Genomic DNA, 20759 nt, shown 5'->3' on the forward strand with positions numbered 1-20759 from the left:
AATGACATGCAAAGCTCTCCCCACTCACTCTTCTCCCTCTTTAGTCCTTACCCTCTACTCCAAATCATAAATCATTTTGTCAAAAATGTAGCATGAGAAGGTGGAGACTCAGAATGGAGGAAGAGGAAGGAAGACAAAAGAAAACACCACTTATGTCCTGGGTAAATTTTAATTCTTAGAAGTCAGCCATAGAATAACAATTAAGGAAAAAAATCATGTTGAGGTCTCAGTGTTAAACACATGTGAGTGCCTTTCATAGGTTGGAGTTTAAAGGAATCAAGAAAGGCCACTTGCTGTGAATCTGTAATGAAGAATGTGAAAGACTAAGAAAATAGAGGAGTTTGAATAATCCTCACCTTCAGTCATTCTGCCATCAAGAGAGAAGGCGTGCTTTTCATACCTAAATTATAATAAACATTGAATATATATTTTAAGATGGTTATTAGATTCTTCAGTTATTTCTCCAAATTATATGTTCTCTTACACCGTGGAACACAAATTTTCTCCTTCAATGTACAGGTGTGTCTCACTTTATTAAATATTTCATATGAAAATGTAGCTTTCCTTAGATTCTAGAGCATTTCTTTAATAAGGTGAAGGGCCACTGTGCCAGTTATTCCACTTATAACTATGCATGCATGTAACCTTTTGTCTGGGTCACATGTAAATCAGATTAATTTCAATGAACTCATAACACATACTCACCTTATCATAAATCTGCCTATGCTTGGCACTCAATGAACATTTAATAACAACTGAGAGATGGGTATAATGGTGGAGCAGCTCTTGCCTGTAGTGTCTAAAAAAACTAATTGACTCAATTTCTCATTTATTTCTTAACCTCTCAGTACTTGCAGGCCAAGAGAGCCACGTGAACATCCCATGGGAACAATCCAGCTAACAGTGGTTCCAAGGATGGAGACTCTGCTCAAGGTTGTAGGACGATCGTGTTCATCACAGCTTTTTTTTAATTTTCTTATTTTTAGTTTTTTGACAGGTAGAGTGGACAGTGAGAGAGAGAGACAGAGAGAAAGGTCTTCCTTTTTGCCGTTGGTTCACCCTCCAATGGCCGCTGCGGCCGGCGCACTGCACTGATCCAAAGGCAGGAGCCAGGTGCTTCTCCTGGTCTCCCATGCATGTGCAGGGCCCAAGCACTTGGGCCATCCTCCACTGCACTCCTGGGCCACAGCAGAGAGCTGGCCTGGAAGAGGGGCAACCGGGACAGAATCCAGCACCCCGACCAGGACTAGAACCCAGTGTGCCAGTGCTGCAAGGCGGAGGATTAGCCTAGTGAGCCACGGCGCCGGCCCACAGCTCTCTCTTAAATGGCACTTAATGAAGCACCTTTCTTCACATCAGTTACTCAATGCCTCTATTCCCCATCCCTCAAAAGCTAAGCCAGAAAGAGGACCCCAGCTTTGTACGATGGCAACTTTCACTGGGATGGAAGAACTAGGGGAAGTGGGTGCAGAATACACACTGAGCAGGGAAACAGAGAACAGCAGGGAAGAAAAACCAAGCAAAATTTATAAGAAGTTTACTGTATTAAGATCCATGGATCACAAAATAGAAATCTGTTCTTTCTACGTATCTCAATGAAGAGTAAAAGCATTACGGTTCTCAGGACACAAAGAGAGCCTATAGGTACGTGGCAGGTGTATCATCAGCTGAGTGACAGAAACAAACCAGGGAAGTACCAGTGTGCACTTGGAAAAGGGAAATACCCATTAACTGCTCCCTGAGGAAGTGACAAACGAGAAGTAGATGTGTATGCCCCTAATAGCTGACAAATCCTCCCTAACTCCTGGGACCAAAGATTTAAGTTTAGACAATTGATCCAAACGCTTCCTTTTTTTTTCCCCAAAAAACATTTGTTTATTCCTTTGAAAGTCAGAGAGAGAGAAAGAGAGAGAGAGAGATTTTCCATCCACTGGTTTATTCTCCAGATGGCTACAATGGCCAGTACTGGGCCAGGCCAAGACTAGGAACTTCATCTGGGTCTCCCATGTGGGTGGCAGGGGCACAAGCACTTGGGTCATCTTCTACTGCTTTTCCCAGTCACATCAACAGGGAGCTGGATAGGAAGTGGAGCAACCAGACATTAACTGGCACCTGTATGGGCTGTCAGCATCTCAGGTGGTGGCTTTACCCACTATGCTACAACACCAGACACCAATCTAATCACTTTCTAAACATTTTCAGATCCTCTGGAACACAACCATTTTCAGATTTTTCTAAGAAACAAAGAGGATTCTTGGATAATATATAGCCTAAGAAATTTGCTAGCTCTATCAAGCAAATAAAAGTTCTAGTTGGAATAAAACTCTCTCAGCATGTCATGCACTTTGGTATAAGGCACTGTACTACACTTACTAATAAAGCATGAATGACAGAAAATTAATTCTTATTAGAACACAAAGTTGAGTTATCTGATTTAGTGATGAAAATACAGCAGTCCATTAAATTTAAATCATAGATAAACAACAAATATTCTTTTGGCATATGTATATCCTCTGATGTTTGGGATGAACTTACTTTTTTTTAAAGATTTATTATTTATTTGAAATGCAGAGTTTTATAAAGAGGTAGAGAGAGAGAGAGAGAGGTAGAGAGAGAGAGAGAGAGAGAGAGAGAGAGAGAAGGAGAGGTATTACATCCACTGGTTCATTCCCCAGATGGCCTCAATGAATGGGCTGGGCCAGGCCGAAGCCAGGAGCTTCTGCCAGGTCTCCCACATCAGTGCAGGGGCCCAAGTACTTGAGCCATCCTCCACTGCTTTCCCAGGCCCATTAGCAGGGAGCTGGATTGGAAGTGGAGCAGCTGGGACTTGATCCAGCACTCTTATGGTATGCCAGCACTGGAGTCCAGGGTTTTGATCCACTATGCCACAGTGCCAGCTCTTGGACTTAGACTTTTTAAACATATTCACTGTTTATCTGAAATTCAAATTTAACTGAGTTTTATATTTTCCTTGAAACTCTGTGAGCATGCCTTCTCCAGCCAACCCAGAGGCTACCTAGATATGATCACCAGGTTTACAGCTGGCCAAACTTCAAGGAGTTAAGAAGTTACTAACGGGGCCAGCACTGTGGTACAGTGAGTTAGGCCACAGTCTGCAGCTCAGGCATCCCATACGGGCACTAGTTCAAGTCCCAGCTACTCCACTTCTGGCCCAGCATTCCTGCTAATTTGCTTGGGAAAGCAGCAGAAGAGGGCCTAAGTGCTTGGGCTCCTGCACCCACATGGGAGACCTGGATGAAACTCCTGGCTCCTGGCTTTGGCCTGGCAGAGCCTTGTCTGTTGCAGCCATTTGAGAAGTGAACTAGTGGATGAAAGATTGATCTCTCTCTTTCTCTCTCTCCTTATCTCTCCCTCTCTTTGTAACTCTGCCTTTCAAATAAATGAATGAATCTCAAAAAAAAAAAAAAAAAGAAGTTACCAGTAAGGAATTTAACATTTGATAAATAACATCAACATCATAGGTGAATATAAATACTGCATTTTAAGGACTGTCTCTGAAAACGCACATAGGTCATCAAAAGTATCATTCCTTTGATAACAAAAGAATCACTCATAATGTGTGTCTCTCTTTGAGATTCAAGGATATCCTAGAATCTCTTATCCCTGTTCCCAAAATCCAGGTTTGTGACCTGTCCCCACATGGAAGGAGAACTGCAGAGTGGTCTGTGAACACCTGTTCCGAGGGTCAGAGGAGAAGCCACTCTCCTCCCTGGAAACCCCAGCATCCTACTGGGGCCAGATCACTCCTAGAAATAGAAAGTCCTCTTCTAGCTGCCTTTGCTGAAAGAGGAGCAGCAGGCAAAGAAAAGACATCTCCATAGAACAGCCAGCCATTTGCAGCAATTTTATTTCCAAAGATTTCCTGCTGTGGCTAAATGGTGTGGCTGCTTGGTTTGTTATTTAAAAGAGTGACCCTAGTGAGACCAGAGCTAGAAGTGGGGGGAGAGTCTGATTGCAGCCTAGGATAGGTCAAAGCAGCTGGAGCTGACTGTGCCTCATGGAATCCTGTGGATGGTTTGCAGAGGGCAGTACCTGGTGACAGATAACACCTCAGACTCCTGCGGGATAACTCTTGACAATGCTCCTTAGTTGACTCCAATACTTTATGGAACCTTGTAGAAAAGCACCTTAATATTCCCAAGAGGACTAAGGATGTTTATCAAGGACTGTAAAATACTTTGGGAATAGAGGAGGGAGAAGACATCACACAGAAGTGAGTGATGTGATTATATGGACAGTGGAGATATCCCAGAGAAGATGTGCAGCAGGCAGGTGATTCGGTCCCCAGGAAAGGTCAGGGAACTGGGGTGGGAGAGAAAGCTCAGAGAGGAAACTTCTTGGTAGAGAAGCAGGCAGCAGTCTGGCAACACTTCTCAGACAGAACATGGAAATCCAGCAAAGGATCTCTGTCTCTCTGCTTCTATCTGCACCTGCTCCCCTCTTCATCACCATCTCTCTCTCTCTGCCCTCCATCCTGGGTCCTGAGGAATTGACCTACAACCTGTATGGTACAATCCTGGTTGCTTTGAGGACGACTGTCCTTGAGACAATGTAGGTGGGCATCCATGGCCATCTGGACAATAACCTCTAAGGAACAGAGGATGGAAGACAGCAGCCTCCTGCAGGGCCATTTGAAGAACTCTGGGGCCTCACAGAGATGCTAACAACAGTTCAAACCAATTGTGGTTGGAGACAGGTGGCCAGAGACCAGGTTTCAGGGACAACATTTACATTGTACCATAAAATAAGCCAAGTAAGCAGGAGATGATAATATCTGCTGATTGCTATTTACCCAAAGGAAGGCTTAAGATAAAAGCAAGCATTTCTGGGCCATATTTATGGACTCCAAGGTAACAATAATTCAATTGATTTATTTGTGTTGTTTAGCAGATATTGTAGTCTCAATATTCTTTCATGGTTAGCTTTGGTTTTAATTACCAAATATTTGGGGAAATAATATGAATTGGATTTGACGCTTTTGTAAAGATTTATTTGAAAGGAAGAGGGACAGAGAGAGAGGGAGGGAAAGGAAAAGAGATATTACATCTACTGGTTCACTCCACAAGTGGCCACAATGGCCAGGGCTGAACCAGACCAAAGCAAGGAGCCTAGAACTCCATCCAGGTCTCCCATGTGGGTGGCAGGGACCCAAGCACTTGGGTCACCTTCCACTATTTTCCCAGGTGCACTGGCAGGAAGATGTAGCAGAAGCAGAGCAGCCAGGACTCCAACCAGCTCTCCAATAAGGGATGTCAGCATCACAAGCACTGACTTAACCCCTTGTGCCACAATGCTGGCCTCTCATATTTGAATTTAACACTACACTCTGCAGGAGAAAACCATAATCTACAGAATGCAATCAAGAGTAAATTTTCCAAGTGAATCTGTGTTGTCTTATAAAGGAGCAGAAGAAGAAAACTCACATCTGCAACAGGAAGGTCTCTGCACTCACAGAACCTGCAGGGAAGGTTCACAGAGCATGTAATTCCTGGCTCCTGAAGAGTGGCTTTATTGGAAAAGTACAAGATGCAGTGACGGCCTATAACAAGGTGATGGAAGTCCAAGGCTTGGGACATACATTCCAGCCGCAGTGATGCCCAAGATTGAAGCCTGAGAAACAAATGCAATGAGGCGTATGCAGGAGCATGAACACAGGTGCATTTGATGGGAAGGGATGCACTGGGGAGTATGTCCAAGGCAGAGGGAGCAAAGAGCTGAGAGTGACTGGGGATACAGCAAATCTTTGAAGAACTAAAATAAGTCTAGTGTTGCAGGAAGGTAGTGTTCAAGGTAGAAAATGGCACAAACCCATTGCAAAAAGACCAGCAGAGCCCATGCTGTGAGAGACTTTATAAACCATATTAACGAGACTGGACTTTATTATAGAAGCAATAAAAAGCTACTGAACGGTATTAAGCATAAGAGTTTTGCAATCACATTTTCATTTTAGATCACTCTGGCTGCAGTATAGATTGAAAAGAAACAGAACCGTGATAATTTAAGAGCCCCCGCAGCAACGCAAGTAAAAAAGGTGGATTGGGATAGGGCTGGGGAGATGCAAATGAGCAAAAGCATCCCAGAGGCACTGGAGGACAGAAGTCCACAGAAAATGGCATGGTTGGCTATGACGTCTCAGGCATATGCAATCAAGAACATCTTGGAAATTGTTATTTTAGGCAACTTGGTAACAGGATGCATTCTTTACAGGCGGTACAAATTTGGCTAGGAGAGGGTGGGAGGGTAGTGGGAGATGAGATAAGGAGTTCAGCTTTGGGTATGATGAGTTCTAAGGCCCTAGGGCATCCAGGGGAACACATCTGGTCCACATTTAAAGGGAAAGACCAAGAGTTCAGGAATGAGGTTCTGGTTACAGATGTCACTTTGTAGAATGTACACATACCCATTGTGTACTTTGACAATGGATGAGAAAAGACAAGACCTTGGCAGAGCCCAGAGAAGCATCTGTATTGAAAGGATGTGTCAAGAAAGGGGAGTGGGGCTGGTGCTGTGGCATAGCAGGTTAAGATGCCGCCTGCAATGCTGGCATCCCATATGGGCACCTGTTTGAGTTTTGGCTGATTCACTTCCGATCCAGCTCCCTGTGAAAGCAGTAGAAGATGGTTCAAGTTCTTGGACCCCTGCATCCAGGTGGAAGACCCAGATGAGGCCTCTGGCTCTTGGCTTCAGGCCGGGCCAGTGGGTTGAAGACCTCTCTCTCTCCATGTTACTCTACATTTCAAAGAGGAGGGGGGAGGAGGAGTGTGCTGGAACTCTGAAAGGTGACTACCAAGGAGGCTGAATGGAAACTAAGTACAAATACAAGACAGCATCTAGATGTGGCGAAAGGAGCAGAAAGCAAAAGGTGGGCAAATAGTAGCACTGGATAGCAGGTACAGTTACTTCAAAACTGCTTTCAATTTTAATCCTGAATCAGGAGCTTATCCTAGAGACCAGTGTCCAACTCCATTCAAGAAGTTAAACAAATGTAAGCAGGTACCCATCCAGCCTGCACTAAATGGATACTTACTTATGTTTGAGAGGCAGAGAGAGGACAGAAAGACAGATATCTCTCATCCATTGGTTCACTCCTCAAATTCCCACAACAGCCAGGGCTGGGCTGAAGTTGGGAGCTCAGAAGGAACTCAGTCCAGATGTCCCACACGAGTGGCAGGGACCCAACTACTTGAGCCATCACCACTGCCTCCCAAGGTTGACATGGGCAGGAAGCTGCAGTGAGGAGCTAGACCCAGCAATCAAACCCAGGTGTTCTAATGCGGAATGTGGGTACCTTGACTGTTAGCCTAAACACCTGTTCTTGAAAGCATTTTATTCCCAGAACACTTTATAATATTTTATTCCTTAAGCTCAATGAATGGGTAGTTGAGTGTGCCTTAAGCTTTTCTGAATGCCTTTTTGTATATCTGATATAATTTAAAATAAACTTAAAATATATGCCCAAAACGCAGTATTGAGTGAAAGAAAGCTAGGTGTTTGAAAAGCAGGCATAGTTAATTATACTTCCTCTCATGTAATATTATGGAATTATCCCCATATAGGTACATATGCATGAGGAGGTATATAGAAGGATATTCACTAATTATTTCAACAATGGTTATCTCTGGTTAATTGGGTTTAAGGCCATTTTTATTTTCTTCTTGGTGTTCCTCTATTTTGATCAAATTATAACAAGGTACATCTATTGGAGTTTTTTTTTTTTATCAACACAAATCACAAATACATAGCACAGAATATCCTACCCTACACAGTCATTTATTACCCTTAGGAGTAGGCACTACAGTCATGGCTGGGGTACCACAGCTGAGGGGCAGAGAACAAACTTCTGCCCATACTTTGGTCTTGCTAAAAAACCAGACGACTAAGAGCAACCAAAAAATCTGCTGCTACAGCAGAAGTTTCACTCTAAGAGGCAGGGAGCAGAGAAGCTAAAGAGAAAACCAAACCTATTCCTTTAAGGGAAGAGCTCTCGACATGTGCCCACAGATCCGTGGATATTACTCTCCATTCCCTCATGGGACAGCAACGTGCCAAAGCTAAGTAGACTTGTAACTTCCTTATTTCTAAGTCTACTATTGCATCTTTCCCAATGGTTCAAGTAATCAGGGATCAGAGAAGATCAACCAGACCAACCCACTCATTGCAGCATGACTTTGGACAATTTATACCTACAAGCCTTTTCTCTGGTATTGTAAACCAAGGACAATTTTTAAAACTTGCCCAATTGTTTGGAGGATTAAATGAGGTCAAATATGCAAAACGCCTAGGGTAGCACTCAGCACACAATAAGCGCTTAGTAAGTGGGAGCTGTTTTGTATCACAGAGGATACAGATGCAGTTTAGCAAAGTTTAGATCTGAAACACTCTCATCATCATGATCAACTGCCACCACAGGGGCTAAGCTCCCACCTGCTGCCCTCCTGAACTGCTCTTCCCATAACTTCTGAAGTACAGTCTTTGAAGTTCTCCTCCAAACTCTACCATCACCAGGCCCTCGCACCAAACTCACCTGTTTAGCATATTGGACTGGTAGATTCTCTTCTCGTGGGTGTTATAACAACTGCTTTTGGGCTCGGGGATGAAGCTGTGTTCAGACAACATGTCAGAAGCAGCAGTGGTGATGATGGCAATCCCATCTCTCACTCTGGCAGGCAGACCATAGTCCCACTCGTCATATGATACAGAAATGAGCCCAGTGGGGAACTCTGAGGGCACAGTATCTGTATCTCCTGCCACCAGACTAGGCACAATCCATGTGTAGCCATAGCCCGTCAGCCCTACTGAGTTCGCCACTTCAAAAATGTAGGTGGCTTCTTCCTTGGTACAATAAAGAAGAATGATGGGACTTTGGAGTTTCTTGAGTTGATTCTGGATCTTAGAATCTCCATCATCCAGGGACATATCCAGTAGGAGGACTTCCTCCAACTCCCAGCCCACGAAGCTGTTCTCGATGGTGCTGCGGATCTTGTTTACAAAGTCCTGGTAGCCAGGGAAATAGGTGGTGACGATAGAAAAGATGTACCAGTCATATTCTTCCATGATGTTGAGCATCACAGAAGCCTGCTGTTCAATGGACGGGCCAAACTGGAAGAACATGGAGGATTCATCCTAGAATAGCAAAGGCACAAAAAGAGAAAAAAAATCAAGTTGAAGATAGCGATAGAGATCTTCCAGCTAATCAAATACAACCATCTGCCACCATTTGATATTTTTAATATAATGCCTGTAATTTTTTTTCATGAAATGCCTTAACTATTTGAATTGTAATATTTTATAATACTTTCTTTTTTGTCAACTATCTCTAGACTTTCAAGGAAATAAACATAGGTCTATATTCTTGTCTGAAATTCTGTGGCTACTGCCAGAGCTCAGGGCAGCTCCCCAAAATCAAGTACGTTAATATCTTTAAAGAAAAACACGTGAAGAGTCACATAAAGTGGAATAAAAGACTCTAAGGGGGCTCATATCAGTTCAGGTCAGGTTTTGCTGTCAAATGAGTTATACAAATTCATACACATTCATGCAGACACACACACACACATATACACGCACTTTCCATTTTTCAAGGCTTTTGAATATCTTGATTCTGGATGTGTTTCACTCAGCCACAGAATGAATAATCCAAAATGCCAGCAGCCTACACTTAAACCTATCTGTGGAGGTAGCTCACTGGCTCAAAAGGAGGACGATACTCAAGTATGGTTCACTGGGAGAAGCATGTACAAGTAGTACAAGTCTTCTATAAGCATATACCTGTTAATTTAACAGCACATTTAGTGTCCTCTCAGTTCTGCTCTCATAAGATATGCAAGTTAGAGTAAGATTCAAACTGCCCATCAAAACTACAAGTTAAAATTACTGTTATCTAAATCCATATGTGATTAAACTTTAATTTAGAGCAACATATAGAGGTTTGTTCTTTCCCTTACATTTATAACACCACAGGGTTTGGTATGACCTGAGTGTTTAACACACACCTTTCTGTCAACTCTGAGTGTCTTCTGCTCTCCTGCCTTTTGAAAGAGAATTCACGTTAAAAACTGTATTTCATGTGCTATCCTGATGCTAAACCCTGTATGCTTCCCTACCTAACGGCTCAAAGAATCTGAAATCACAGAATAGATACCCTCCTGGCCTTGTTTCTCTCTCAGTCCATTTTCCTAACTTCCACTTGGTATTTCTTTTCTTAGTCCAAGCATCTACCTTCTACCTATAGTTCATCTCCATTTTTTTTTTTAACAACCCCAGCTCACAAAATTATGTCTATTGCCAAGGCGCAATTCTTTTGTATTCCCCAACTAGAGCTCCAAAGTACAGTTACAGGAGACCAAGAAACTGAGCCTTTATACAAAATTATATAGTGATTGCTTAGTTCGGGAACATATTGTTGTACAATTGAGAAATTGCTGAGTATTTCTTGGGCACCTTCTATTGGAAAAAAAAAAATACAGGTTGGGAAATATCCAGTTGGTATCCAAAGACCCTGATTCGGCAGTGAGCGCTGCCAACGCCTTGGCTCTTCCAGTGCTATATTAGCGAATTATGGCTTGAGCGTCTCCATTTTCCACAGGGTGTCGAGAATGAAGCACGAAATGCTTGGTTGCATGGGGGTGAGTCCTCCAGCTAAGGGCCAAATGGCATTGCTCATCCTGGGTTCCTCCTCTGGGATTAAAGATAGAGTTGCAAAGGGGACTTTTAGGACCCTGAAATTCAGAAAAGTAGGAAAAATTGGGCACCAAGAATGGGTATGAAGGGGAAAGGAAATTAATTCAGAATTGAATAATTACAACACCTGTGCTCACTCTATACCCTGGTCAGTTCCTGAACTTCCCTGTGGTATGAGTACTGCACAGCTGGTCTTGTCCTTGGGTTCTAAGATGCAGTGGTGTTAAGATCTGAATGACTATATCTCCCTGCAAATTGAGATGTTGGAATCCCAACCCTCAGAGTGATGGTATTGGAGATGGAGCTTTTAGGGAGGTGACTGGGTCACAAGGCAGGGCCATTACAAAAGAGGTTCCTGAGAATTGCTCTGCCCCTTCCACCTTGTGAGGACACAGGGAGATGTCATCTTGGAACTAGGGAGTGGGGCTTCGCTACACATAGCATCTGCTGGCACTTTGATCTTAGATTTCTAGCATCCAAAACAGAAAAAAAAAAATGTCAGTTGCTGATAAACAACCCTGTTTGTGGTATTTTGTTATAGTAGCCCAAAAGCATTAAGACAAGTGGGAATCCAGGACAATAAAGTTTAGTTATTTCAAGACTGGTCAGGCCTACTGGAAACCATTACAGCAGGGAAGGGAGGCCAGGACAGAGTTCACCTAGAATAGCTGTCACTTTAAAGAAATACCCATTTGTTTTTTCTTGTCAAACCTCTAGCTAAAGGGAGTTTTTGGGATTCTCAGATGAGAGATATTACTATCACACGAATTTCCACCAGCCCACTGGTTTTAGCAAAGTGACAAAAGCTTTCAAATATACCTTAAGACGTACAGGCTTGGGATGAAAGGGATCCCAGTTGCATATGAAGCAGGCCTAGCTGGTCTGTGATAAATGAAGAGATCTTATCATAAGGAAGTTCTTGAGTACACACACGTGTCATAGACAGGGTATCTCAAATGCATGGCAAGAGACAACCTTGAGAGGAAACTGTGGAAGCTCACAGTGAATGAGCTCACACAAATGAGACTGAATTTAAAAGAAAATCAATCATGAAATACCAACCTGACCCTCCCCTCAATTAGTTGTCCCCTGATACTCTCTCACAAGTATAAATGAGCTTGTAAACATACTATCAGCTGGCGCTGTGGTGCAGCGGGTTAATGCCCTAGCCTGAAGCGCCAGCATCCCAGGTGGGCGCCTGTTCGAGTCCCGGCTGTTTCACTTTCAATCCAGCTCTCTGCTATGTTCTGGGAAAGCAGTAGAAGATGGTCCAAGTCCTTGGGCCCCTGCGTCCAAGTAGGAGACCCAGAAGAAGCTCCTGGCTTCGGATTGGCACAACTTTGGCTGTTGCAACCAACTGAGGAGTGAACCATCAGATGGAAGACCTCCCTCCCCCAACTTCTTCTCTCCCTCTCTCCCTCTCTTATCTCTGTGTAACTCTGACTTTCAAATAAATAAACACGCACTGCCAGTGACCATGTCAGAAGACCAATGTATGGTGAAGAGTAAGAAAAGAAAAACCAACCCAGTGCCATCATTTCCCCATCACATCCTGAGCTTATCCTCTTCTTCTGTTGTCCTACACAACTTCATCCCTTTTAGATTGTTCTGCTCCCATCCTTACTCATCTAAAACATTTTATCTCACCAAGCCTTCATTTAAATCAGGATGCCTTATATGACCATTTTATCTGGCACCAAAGGGAAGTGAACAAAGCCAAACAGAAATCAAAAGACAGACTTATAGCTTGGGCAAATGTTTCCTGGTATAATGAGTAGTCCAGTGTTATTAATTTAGTTGACACATCAATCTGGTGTACAGCAATTGGGAATGGAACAGCTCTTTTTCAACAAAGCTCTGGGCTAACTATAAGTTGCAAACAGTGACAGGCTTTGCAAATTATGGCTAGAGCCACAAATCAAAGAGCAATCTTCACGTGTGCATGGAGTGGAAAGGACTGGTGGCCATGCATCCATCTTTGCAGGCACCCAGCATGCATTGTGATCTCAAGTGATCTAGGATGAAGGTCGGAGATGTAATTCAGTTTGCAGCTCCCTGTGCTACACCTTCTCAGACTTTTATCTCCTAATGTCATTGCAAAATGTTGACATGTATGGGTCCTTAGAGCAAACGCTTCCTCCTGTGAAGATTCTCAAATTGGTGGCAGGAATGTCTTCTTCAGCTACGCCATGAGAGCATCTTTAAAGCATTCCTGTATCATAGGCCACCTTCCCAGAGAGATGAGCAATTAGCACAGGGAAGGCAGATTAGACTCCACTAGTCTACAACCCTTCTGTTGGACCTCCATCACTTTAGTGTTGGTGTTGTATTTGCCAAGAAGACAACACAGGGCCAACATTGTGATGTAAAGCCACTGCCTGCAATGCCAGCATCCCATACAGGCAACAGTTCAGTCCCAGCTGCCCCACTCCTGATCTCACTCCCTGCCAATGGCCTGGGAAAAGCAACAGAAGATAGTCCAAGTGTGTAGGCCCATGCCACCCATGTGGGAGACCTAAATCAAGCTTCTGGCTTCATCCTGGCCCAGCACTGGCTGCTGGAGCCATCTGGGAGTAAACTAGGAGATGGAAGATCTCTGTCTCTCCTTCTCTCTGTAGTGCTTTCTAAATAAATCAACATTTTCTTTTTCAAAAAAAGACACATGAAGAAGCACTTTTTCATCTCATAATCTGCCTGAGTAATAATTAATATTACAACATGATTTACTTCCATATCATTCACATCTCTTACTAACTCACCTTAGAAAGAGAGGACTAGTTGCTCCATTTGTCAACAGTGCCTCTGCCAGTAGGTTTTCAGCTCTCCTACTTTAGGGACTACATCAGCTAAAGAATGCCACTCGTCTAAGGTCATGTCCCCTTCATGTTTAACATTAACCAACTTTTCTTTGTCAAGGAAGTATAATAATTTAGTCTTCTTGCCCTAACTGTAGGCAACTCCAAAGTGTTGGTCTGTCTTCAGAAATCCCCAGAAAACTGGTTGGAGCTTCGATTAAAAGTGCATTCCACTTGGACTTCTCCTTCTGATTGTCCCTCCCCAATCTCCCCTTCCCTTTCACAGTGTTAATCTCCAGGATACTCTCCCTAAAGAACATAATATCTATCTATCTTCAAAATCTGAAATGATTTTGATGGCAGAAAGATAAACCTGCCTGACACCTCCAGAGAAAAGCTGGAACCGGTGAGTAGAAACATTAAAAGGCATTGTTTGACTCAATAAAAGAAATACACCTGCAACAATTAGAGAGCTTTTTTTTTTTTTTTTAATAAATTGAATGGGCCTCAGAAGGTAGTGAACTCTGTCATTATCATCATTCAAATGGAGCTGGATTATTAGCTGACAAAGGATTTCTCCTCAATAACTCTGGAAAACTTCATGCACACCATTAGGAACTAGTTCAAATGTCGGCTCTTTGCTGTACGACACCTTTTCTCACTTCCCGTGGTCAAGCTAATTCTATTTCCCCCGGACTTTTCCTACATTGTGTGCATGTCTCTATCATAATTTTTGTCACATAGTAAAACATACACGATTGCCTCTTGCCATTAAAAAATGTGTGTTTCTCAAGAGCAAGAACTATGCTTTATTCATTTCCAAATCCCTAGGGGGCATATGAAAAGTGGTTTTAATGCTTGTTGCATTAATATTACAAAGATATTTCTTTTATTGGTTGGAAAATTGGCTGAAATGACCTTGATGGTCTCATTCAGTTCTGAATCTCTAGGCTGATGGTGTTTATCCACCTCTCGGAAACAAGGTACGCCTGAGCTGTTACACATAAACTGTACTTTTTTACAATGGGGCTGGGGGTGGTGACCTAGCAGTTAAGATGCCCTTGAGATAACTGCATCCCAGATTGGACTGCCTGGGCTAATGTGCATCCTGGCAAGCAGCAGTGATAGCTCGAGAGCTTGGGTCACTATTGTGGGCATTTATGGAAAGGAACAACAGATGGAGGAGCATTCTCTCTCTCTCTCTGCCCCTCAAAATTTTGTTATTGTCAGACAATCCCTGATACCCTTCTAGCAATCAGGGTAGCAGAAAATGCTATTGGTACCTCTTTATTTCTTTTGCAGCAAACTCCCTAAAAGCATCCCCTATATTCATTACCTCCAAACCTTCTTCTCCCATTCTCTCTTAAAGCAATTCTAATCAGATGCTGAACCCACCTCTCCATGAAATTTCTCTGGTCCAATCCAGTGGTGACCTTGATATTGCCAATTCCAACATCAAGTTTCAGTCATCCTTCCCTGCTAACAGCACTTGACCTCCTTTCCCCAGTCACTACAAAGAGCCTCCCAATGGTTTCCCTGCCTCTACTCCAATCCCCTCTAGCCTATGCTCAACAAAGTAGTAGGATGCCCTTTTAAAACTTAATGAGTGGGGCCAGCGCTGTGGCTCACTTGGTTAATCCTCTGCCTGTGGTGCCGGTATCCCATGTGGGCACCAGGTTCTAGTCCTAGTTGCTCCTCTTCCAGTCCAGCTCTCTGCTGTGGCCCGGGAGAGCAGTGGAGGATGGTCCAAGTGCTTGGGCCCCTGTACCCACATGGGAGACCAAGAAGAAGCACCTGGCTCCTGGCTTCGGAATGGCGCGGTGCCAGCCATGGTGGCCATTTGGGGAGTGAACCAACGGAAGGAAAACCTTTCTCTCTTTCTCACTGTCTATAACTCTACCTGTCAAATAAAAAAATATATATATAAAAATAAAAAAACTTAATGAGTAGGAATTTAGCTTAGCAGTTCAGATGCCTATGTCCCACACCAGAATGCCTGAGTTCAATTCTCAGTTCCAGCTCAGAGCTCCGTTTTCCCATCAGTGCAGACCCTGGGAGGCAGTGGTGCTGGCTCAAGTAAATGAATTCCTGATACCTGCATGAGAGATCTGGACTGAGTTCTCAACTCCTGCTCTGGCCCCAGCCCATCCCCAACTGTTATGGGCATTTTTGGAGTGAACCACAGATGCACACACTCTCTCTCTGCCTTTCTCCCCCTGTCCCCCAACCTCTTCATCTGTCTCTCTCTGCCCATCCAACAAATAAATTTAAAAAAATTTAAAATGGGGTAATTGATGCTGCAAACAGATAATTTTCCAAATCTAGCTTATTTTTGTTGGCCATCCAATTGCAATTCTACCTTTCTGGTATCTTCAAGTCTTCCACTGATTCAAATCTTAGCATTTTATAACATCACAGGGATTGTGATCCTGCTAAGACATTGGTGTAATTCCAGATTAAATAAATCTGATTCCCCTCACCACAGTCTTTATCCATTATGTAAATAAAGGAAATCCTCCTTTTGTTTTTCTAAATTCAGTTCCTCAGAAGAACCTGTATCTGATAGACAGCTAGAATCGTGAGGCTTTCACTGAGGATGCTCTCCACAAACTCCAGATTTGGAAAGCAACTGTAGAAAAGATGAGGAGCCAGGGTTTTTGCAGGTGCCCTGAGAGAAGGCCATTGTATTCCTTTTGCATTCCTTCAGTAGACTATGGAAGACAAAATCTCATTCTTCTCCCAAAATAAAGGGACATATTTTTGTGTACCCATCCAAACTCCAAAGATCACTTCCTCTGACGACCAGAAATCCTGATTTGCAACATCATTTTCTCAGGTGACTAAGGCTGCAGTTAGCTACCTGGAATGGGTTTGACTAGTGTCACAGCTTTGCATGCAATGCCTTGCAAAACAGGGAGAATTTCTTCAGCCTCGACGTTGATCAGAAAGATTGTGACTGAAACACATGATGGAAGTGGATTGACAGAGAATCATGATCTTTCCTGCCTATTAAATACCAGACTCATTGTTCTATGTCTTAAGGATTTAGTTATGTATTTGAGAGAGAGAGAGAGAGAGAGAGAGAGAGAGAGACTGATCGATCTTCCATCTTCTGGTTCATTCCCCAGATGGCCACATGGCCAGGATCTTCTTCCGGGTTTCTCACATGGGAAGCAGGGACCCAAGCATTTGGACCATCTTTTGCTGCTTTCCCCAGGTCATTAGCAGGGAGCTGGGCCAGAAGTGGAGCAGCCAGGACACACACAGGTACCTGTAGGGGACGTCAGCATTACAGGGAGCAGCTTTACCTGCTATACCATAGCACTGGCTCCTCATTCTTCTCTTTCAACCCTAGCACACAAAGACGACTCTGGGTGTTCAGAAACCCATGAAGAGAGACTCAAGCACATGGGGCTCATTGAAGATTTGCTCTGGATCACTAAACAACCCTCACAGAAGCCAGGATTCTTCTCCTTATTTGTTCTTTCAGAAGATAATTTTGCTTCCTCCTTGAATTTTGCTCCATTTTCCTCTCTGATTGAGTCTCCCCTTTGAATGTACTTCAGTCTCTAAATGTAAGTCTAAATGTAAGCTGAGAAACAAACTCAAGGCATTCACGTTGAGAATGTCTGCAAGGTTCCTCACAGTCTAGGTCCCAGAGGCAATCCTAAAGCAAGAAGCAAGCTTACAAGTATCAAGAATGGCAATGAGAATGAGAGAGGAAGGATTTAAAAAGGTGGGGTCCTTCTCCCCGGATACTCGAATGGATCCCAGAATTAAAATAGAGGGGCAAAGGATCTGGAAAACACTAACAGACCATCTGGAATGTGCTGGTGTTTCTCTGTAAAGGCATCAGGGCTGCCAAAAACTTAACAAGGCTATTTCATTTCATTTTAAATTAGGATTCCTTGCTATGGCCTCCTCCATTATGCAAATCAAAACAACTCTCAGATGGATTGACTTGTATTTTTATTAAGAGGTTCTTTTCTAGAAAAGTGCAAGCTGACAAGTTCAGCAAAAGTCAAGTCCTATGACTGAATAAATACACTTTTAAGTAAATTCAAGGAGTGAAGGTAAAGGAATAGAAAAAATAGAAGAAAATGTAATGCATAGAGAAAAAAATAGTAAACTAACTGAATCAATTAGGTACGATTGTCAATATCAGACTAAATTTAGACAAATTTGTAAATCAAGAGTTTTCAGTACCAACATAGATAGGAGCATTTATAGAATAAAAGGAAAGGCATCATTAAAATGAAATCTAATAACCAAGAAAAAACAGATCACATATTATTAGTTATGAAATACTAAATCCCAAAACACCTATGCCATCAAAATCTTTGCATCCAACTTAAGCCAACAGAGTCGAGTCTATGGAAGAATTGTAAATATTATTAAATAGCAGGATTAAGTACAAGCCAATGAAGATACTTGTTATAATAACAGCAGAATTGTTCAGGGTAAGGATGCTGACTTTTTTTTTTTTTTTTTTGGACAGGCAGAGTGGACGGTGAGAGAGAGAGAGAGAGAGAGAGAGAGAGAGAGAGAGAGAAAGGTCTTCCTTTTGCCGTTGGTTCACCCTCCAATGGCCGTCGTACTGCAGCTGGCGCACCACGCTGATCTGAAGGCAGGAGCCAGGTGCTTCTCCTGGTCTACCATGGGGTGCAGGGCCCAAGCACTTGGGCCATCCTCCACTGCACTCCTGGGCCATGGCAGAGAGCTGGCCTGGAAGAGGGGCAACCAGGACAGAATCCGGCACCCCGACAGGGACTAGAATCCGGTGTGCCGGTGCCACAAGGCAGAGAATTAGCCTGTTGAGCCACGGCGCCGGCCCTGACATTTGTCTTAAATAAATTCACATTCCCATATCTTCATAGCCATTTAATCAGAATACCATATTCCTATACCAAGGTGAATAGGAGGAAAGATGACCTCAAGAGTGGAAGGATAGAGAACGCATTGTAGGGGCCTCTACTGTGGCACAGTGGGCAAAGCTGCGGCATGCAGTGCTGGCATCCCAGATGGGTGCTGCCATTCTATTTCCAATCCAGCTCCCTGTATTGCACTTGGGAAAGCAGTAGAGAATGGCCCAAGTACTTGGGCTTCCAGACCCACATGGGATACTCAGATGGCTGCTGTAGCCATTTGGGGAGCAAACTAGCAGTTGGAAGATCTGTCTCCACTCCTCCTTCCTCCCTGCCATTCGTAACCCTGTCATTCAAATAGATAAATCTTAAAAAAAAAAGACACACACACATTTGATTATATGCTATGAGCGCTAATCCTCATCTGCTGCTCCAAATGGTTCTAGGTCCAGGATTTTGTTACACAGTTGTCTCTTCACGGGATCCCTGGAAAACAAAGAGCTCTTCGTCCTTCTGTCCCTGAAAAAGGCTCAGCCTGCCTTTATTTAGAATCTAGATCAGTCACATGCACTGGGTGCAGATTAACAAGCCATTGTCACCAACAGCAAACTCTAGAGAGAAGTTTTCTGAGAATGTTTTGTTCACCAAATATCCAGTGAGAACTTCTCCCAGGTCTCTAGACTGGGAAACTGATTGCTACTTCCTCACATATAGTAACACAAGGATGTTCACAATCAAACTGGCTTTGAATTTATTCACATCTCCCAAAGCAATCTGGTCATCCATGTAAAAGCAGCAATGCACACTGAAGTGTTCAAGAAAAAGAAAAATTTCATATATGCACATTATCATAAATAATCTTCAACAACTTGTCAGCACCTGCCTGTCTCAGCTTCACTCCATTATTAGCACTGCTTTTTAATCATTAAACCAGGACTGGACTGTATGCCATCCTCACCAACACCATCTCTTCAAGCTGACTAGGCTGCTCTTAAGTCCAGTATTTGAAGTATCAGCTGTGAGCCTGTCTGGATACAGACACAGCCATCAGAGGAAGGCTCTTCACCATGTGCCTCTCAAGTGCCCAATCCAAAGGACTACCTCATGGCCCCATTTCTACTCCAGGCTCTATCAGATGAGGAGCCCAGTTATTCTCTACAGGCTCTGACAAAATGCCTTGCCTATTGATGCTGAGCCCTTCTGCCTGCCAGCTGAGGTCAAACACCATCTCACCCTTTCCCATCCTGCACAGCAGAATGGTTACTGCATTACCAGCACCAAGACATGTGTGTGGCCTGTCCACTGTGGTATCAAACACTTGCATTAGTATGAACTACAGCAAGAGGGTTATTTGGTCTTAAATAGAATACTCAGAACTTGCTGGCTTCCATTCCAACCCAAAGTCATGGTTAAGTCCAACTTTCCCAGCTTTCTGACCCTCCCTAGATTTGTTGTTCAGATGTCAGCCTACCCTGTCTTGCCATGGAGTAATAACAAGTGTCCAGTATTTGATTGACTGCATCTAAGTTTTGTATTTTCTTTACCTGCTTTCCACTGAAAACTGCTCTTCTTAACCAGAATTACCTCTTACTTTTACTATGCATCATTTATAACTGCTGGCTATTCACATTAAAGGTGGATCTTGAAGAGTTCAGAGCTCCTAATTACTTACCCTTCATTTTCTTTCCATCTCCAGAGGGAAAAGGCATATCTAGAACTGGGAGTACAAAGCAATCTACTAGAATGGTTGCCCAGCTCCTAACCTGATACAGGAAAAACCACATTGAAATATTTTTCTCACCCACAGTTTTGCCCATAGTCCCATGACACCGTCTATCCATTTCCCTGTCCTGTAGGAATATTTGGCATAGCAGATGCAGAACACTGCAGGTCTAGCTCTCAACAGTCAACGATCACTCTCTCTGGCCCAGCCTGGCTCCTCTGATCTACTGGTACTGACCCTGTCCAAATCACTGGAACTCATCTTGTCACTGCTGTAACTAGTACTATAGTCCACGCTGAGAATTCACTGTTCTTGGCCTTCCATTTTCTGCAGTCCTAAGTTCACAGAGTCCTAAACCCTGGGCCTGGTCAGCGTTTCCTCTGTTACATTTGAGGGCGTTGGGTAGCTGAAATGTTGCCAGCGTCTCAGCTTGACTTGAGGAGACTGGCTGGGCCAAGAGAAGCAGCAGAAACCATCCAAGAAAAGAAACTAAAATCATCAAGGTCTTTTCCAGCGAGAAAAAGTAAAATAATGGCCCATTTACTCACTCTTACTTTGAAACTTGTTTGTTTTTAAAGGACATCCAGTGGTCTCTGACCTTTCCACGGTTGGTAGCATTTCACCCAAATAGTTTCCCTTTGACGGAAGGAAGCAAGCAAGCAGAGAAAGAGATCA

General features: G+C 43.4%; 1 protein-coding gene across 1 annotated transcript in view; it reads right to left on the reverse strand.

Annotated features, from left to right (window-relative positions):
• Positions 1 to 20759, reverse strand: part of GRIN2B (glutamate ionotropic receptor NMDA type subunit 2B) — a 663213-nt gene that overhangs the window by 212107 nt on the left and 430347 nt on the right. Inside the window, exon 3 of the mRNA XM_062195504.1 lies at positions 8546 to 9144. Within this exon, the coding sequence (XP_062051488.1) occupies positions 8546 to 9144 (599 nt within the window). The remainder of the gene's footprint in view (positions 1 to 8545; positions 9145 to 20759) is intronic.

This window comes from Lepus europaeus, chromosome 6, assembly GCF_033115175.1.
Source record: "Lepus europaeus isolate LE1 chromosome 6, mLepTim1.pri, whole genome shotgun sequence".
Taxonomy (NCBI): domain Eukaryota; kingdom Metazoa; phylum Chordata; class Mammalia; order Lagomorpha; family Leporidae; genus Lepus; species Lepus europaeus.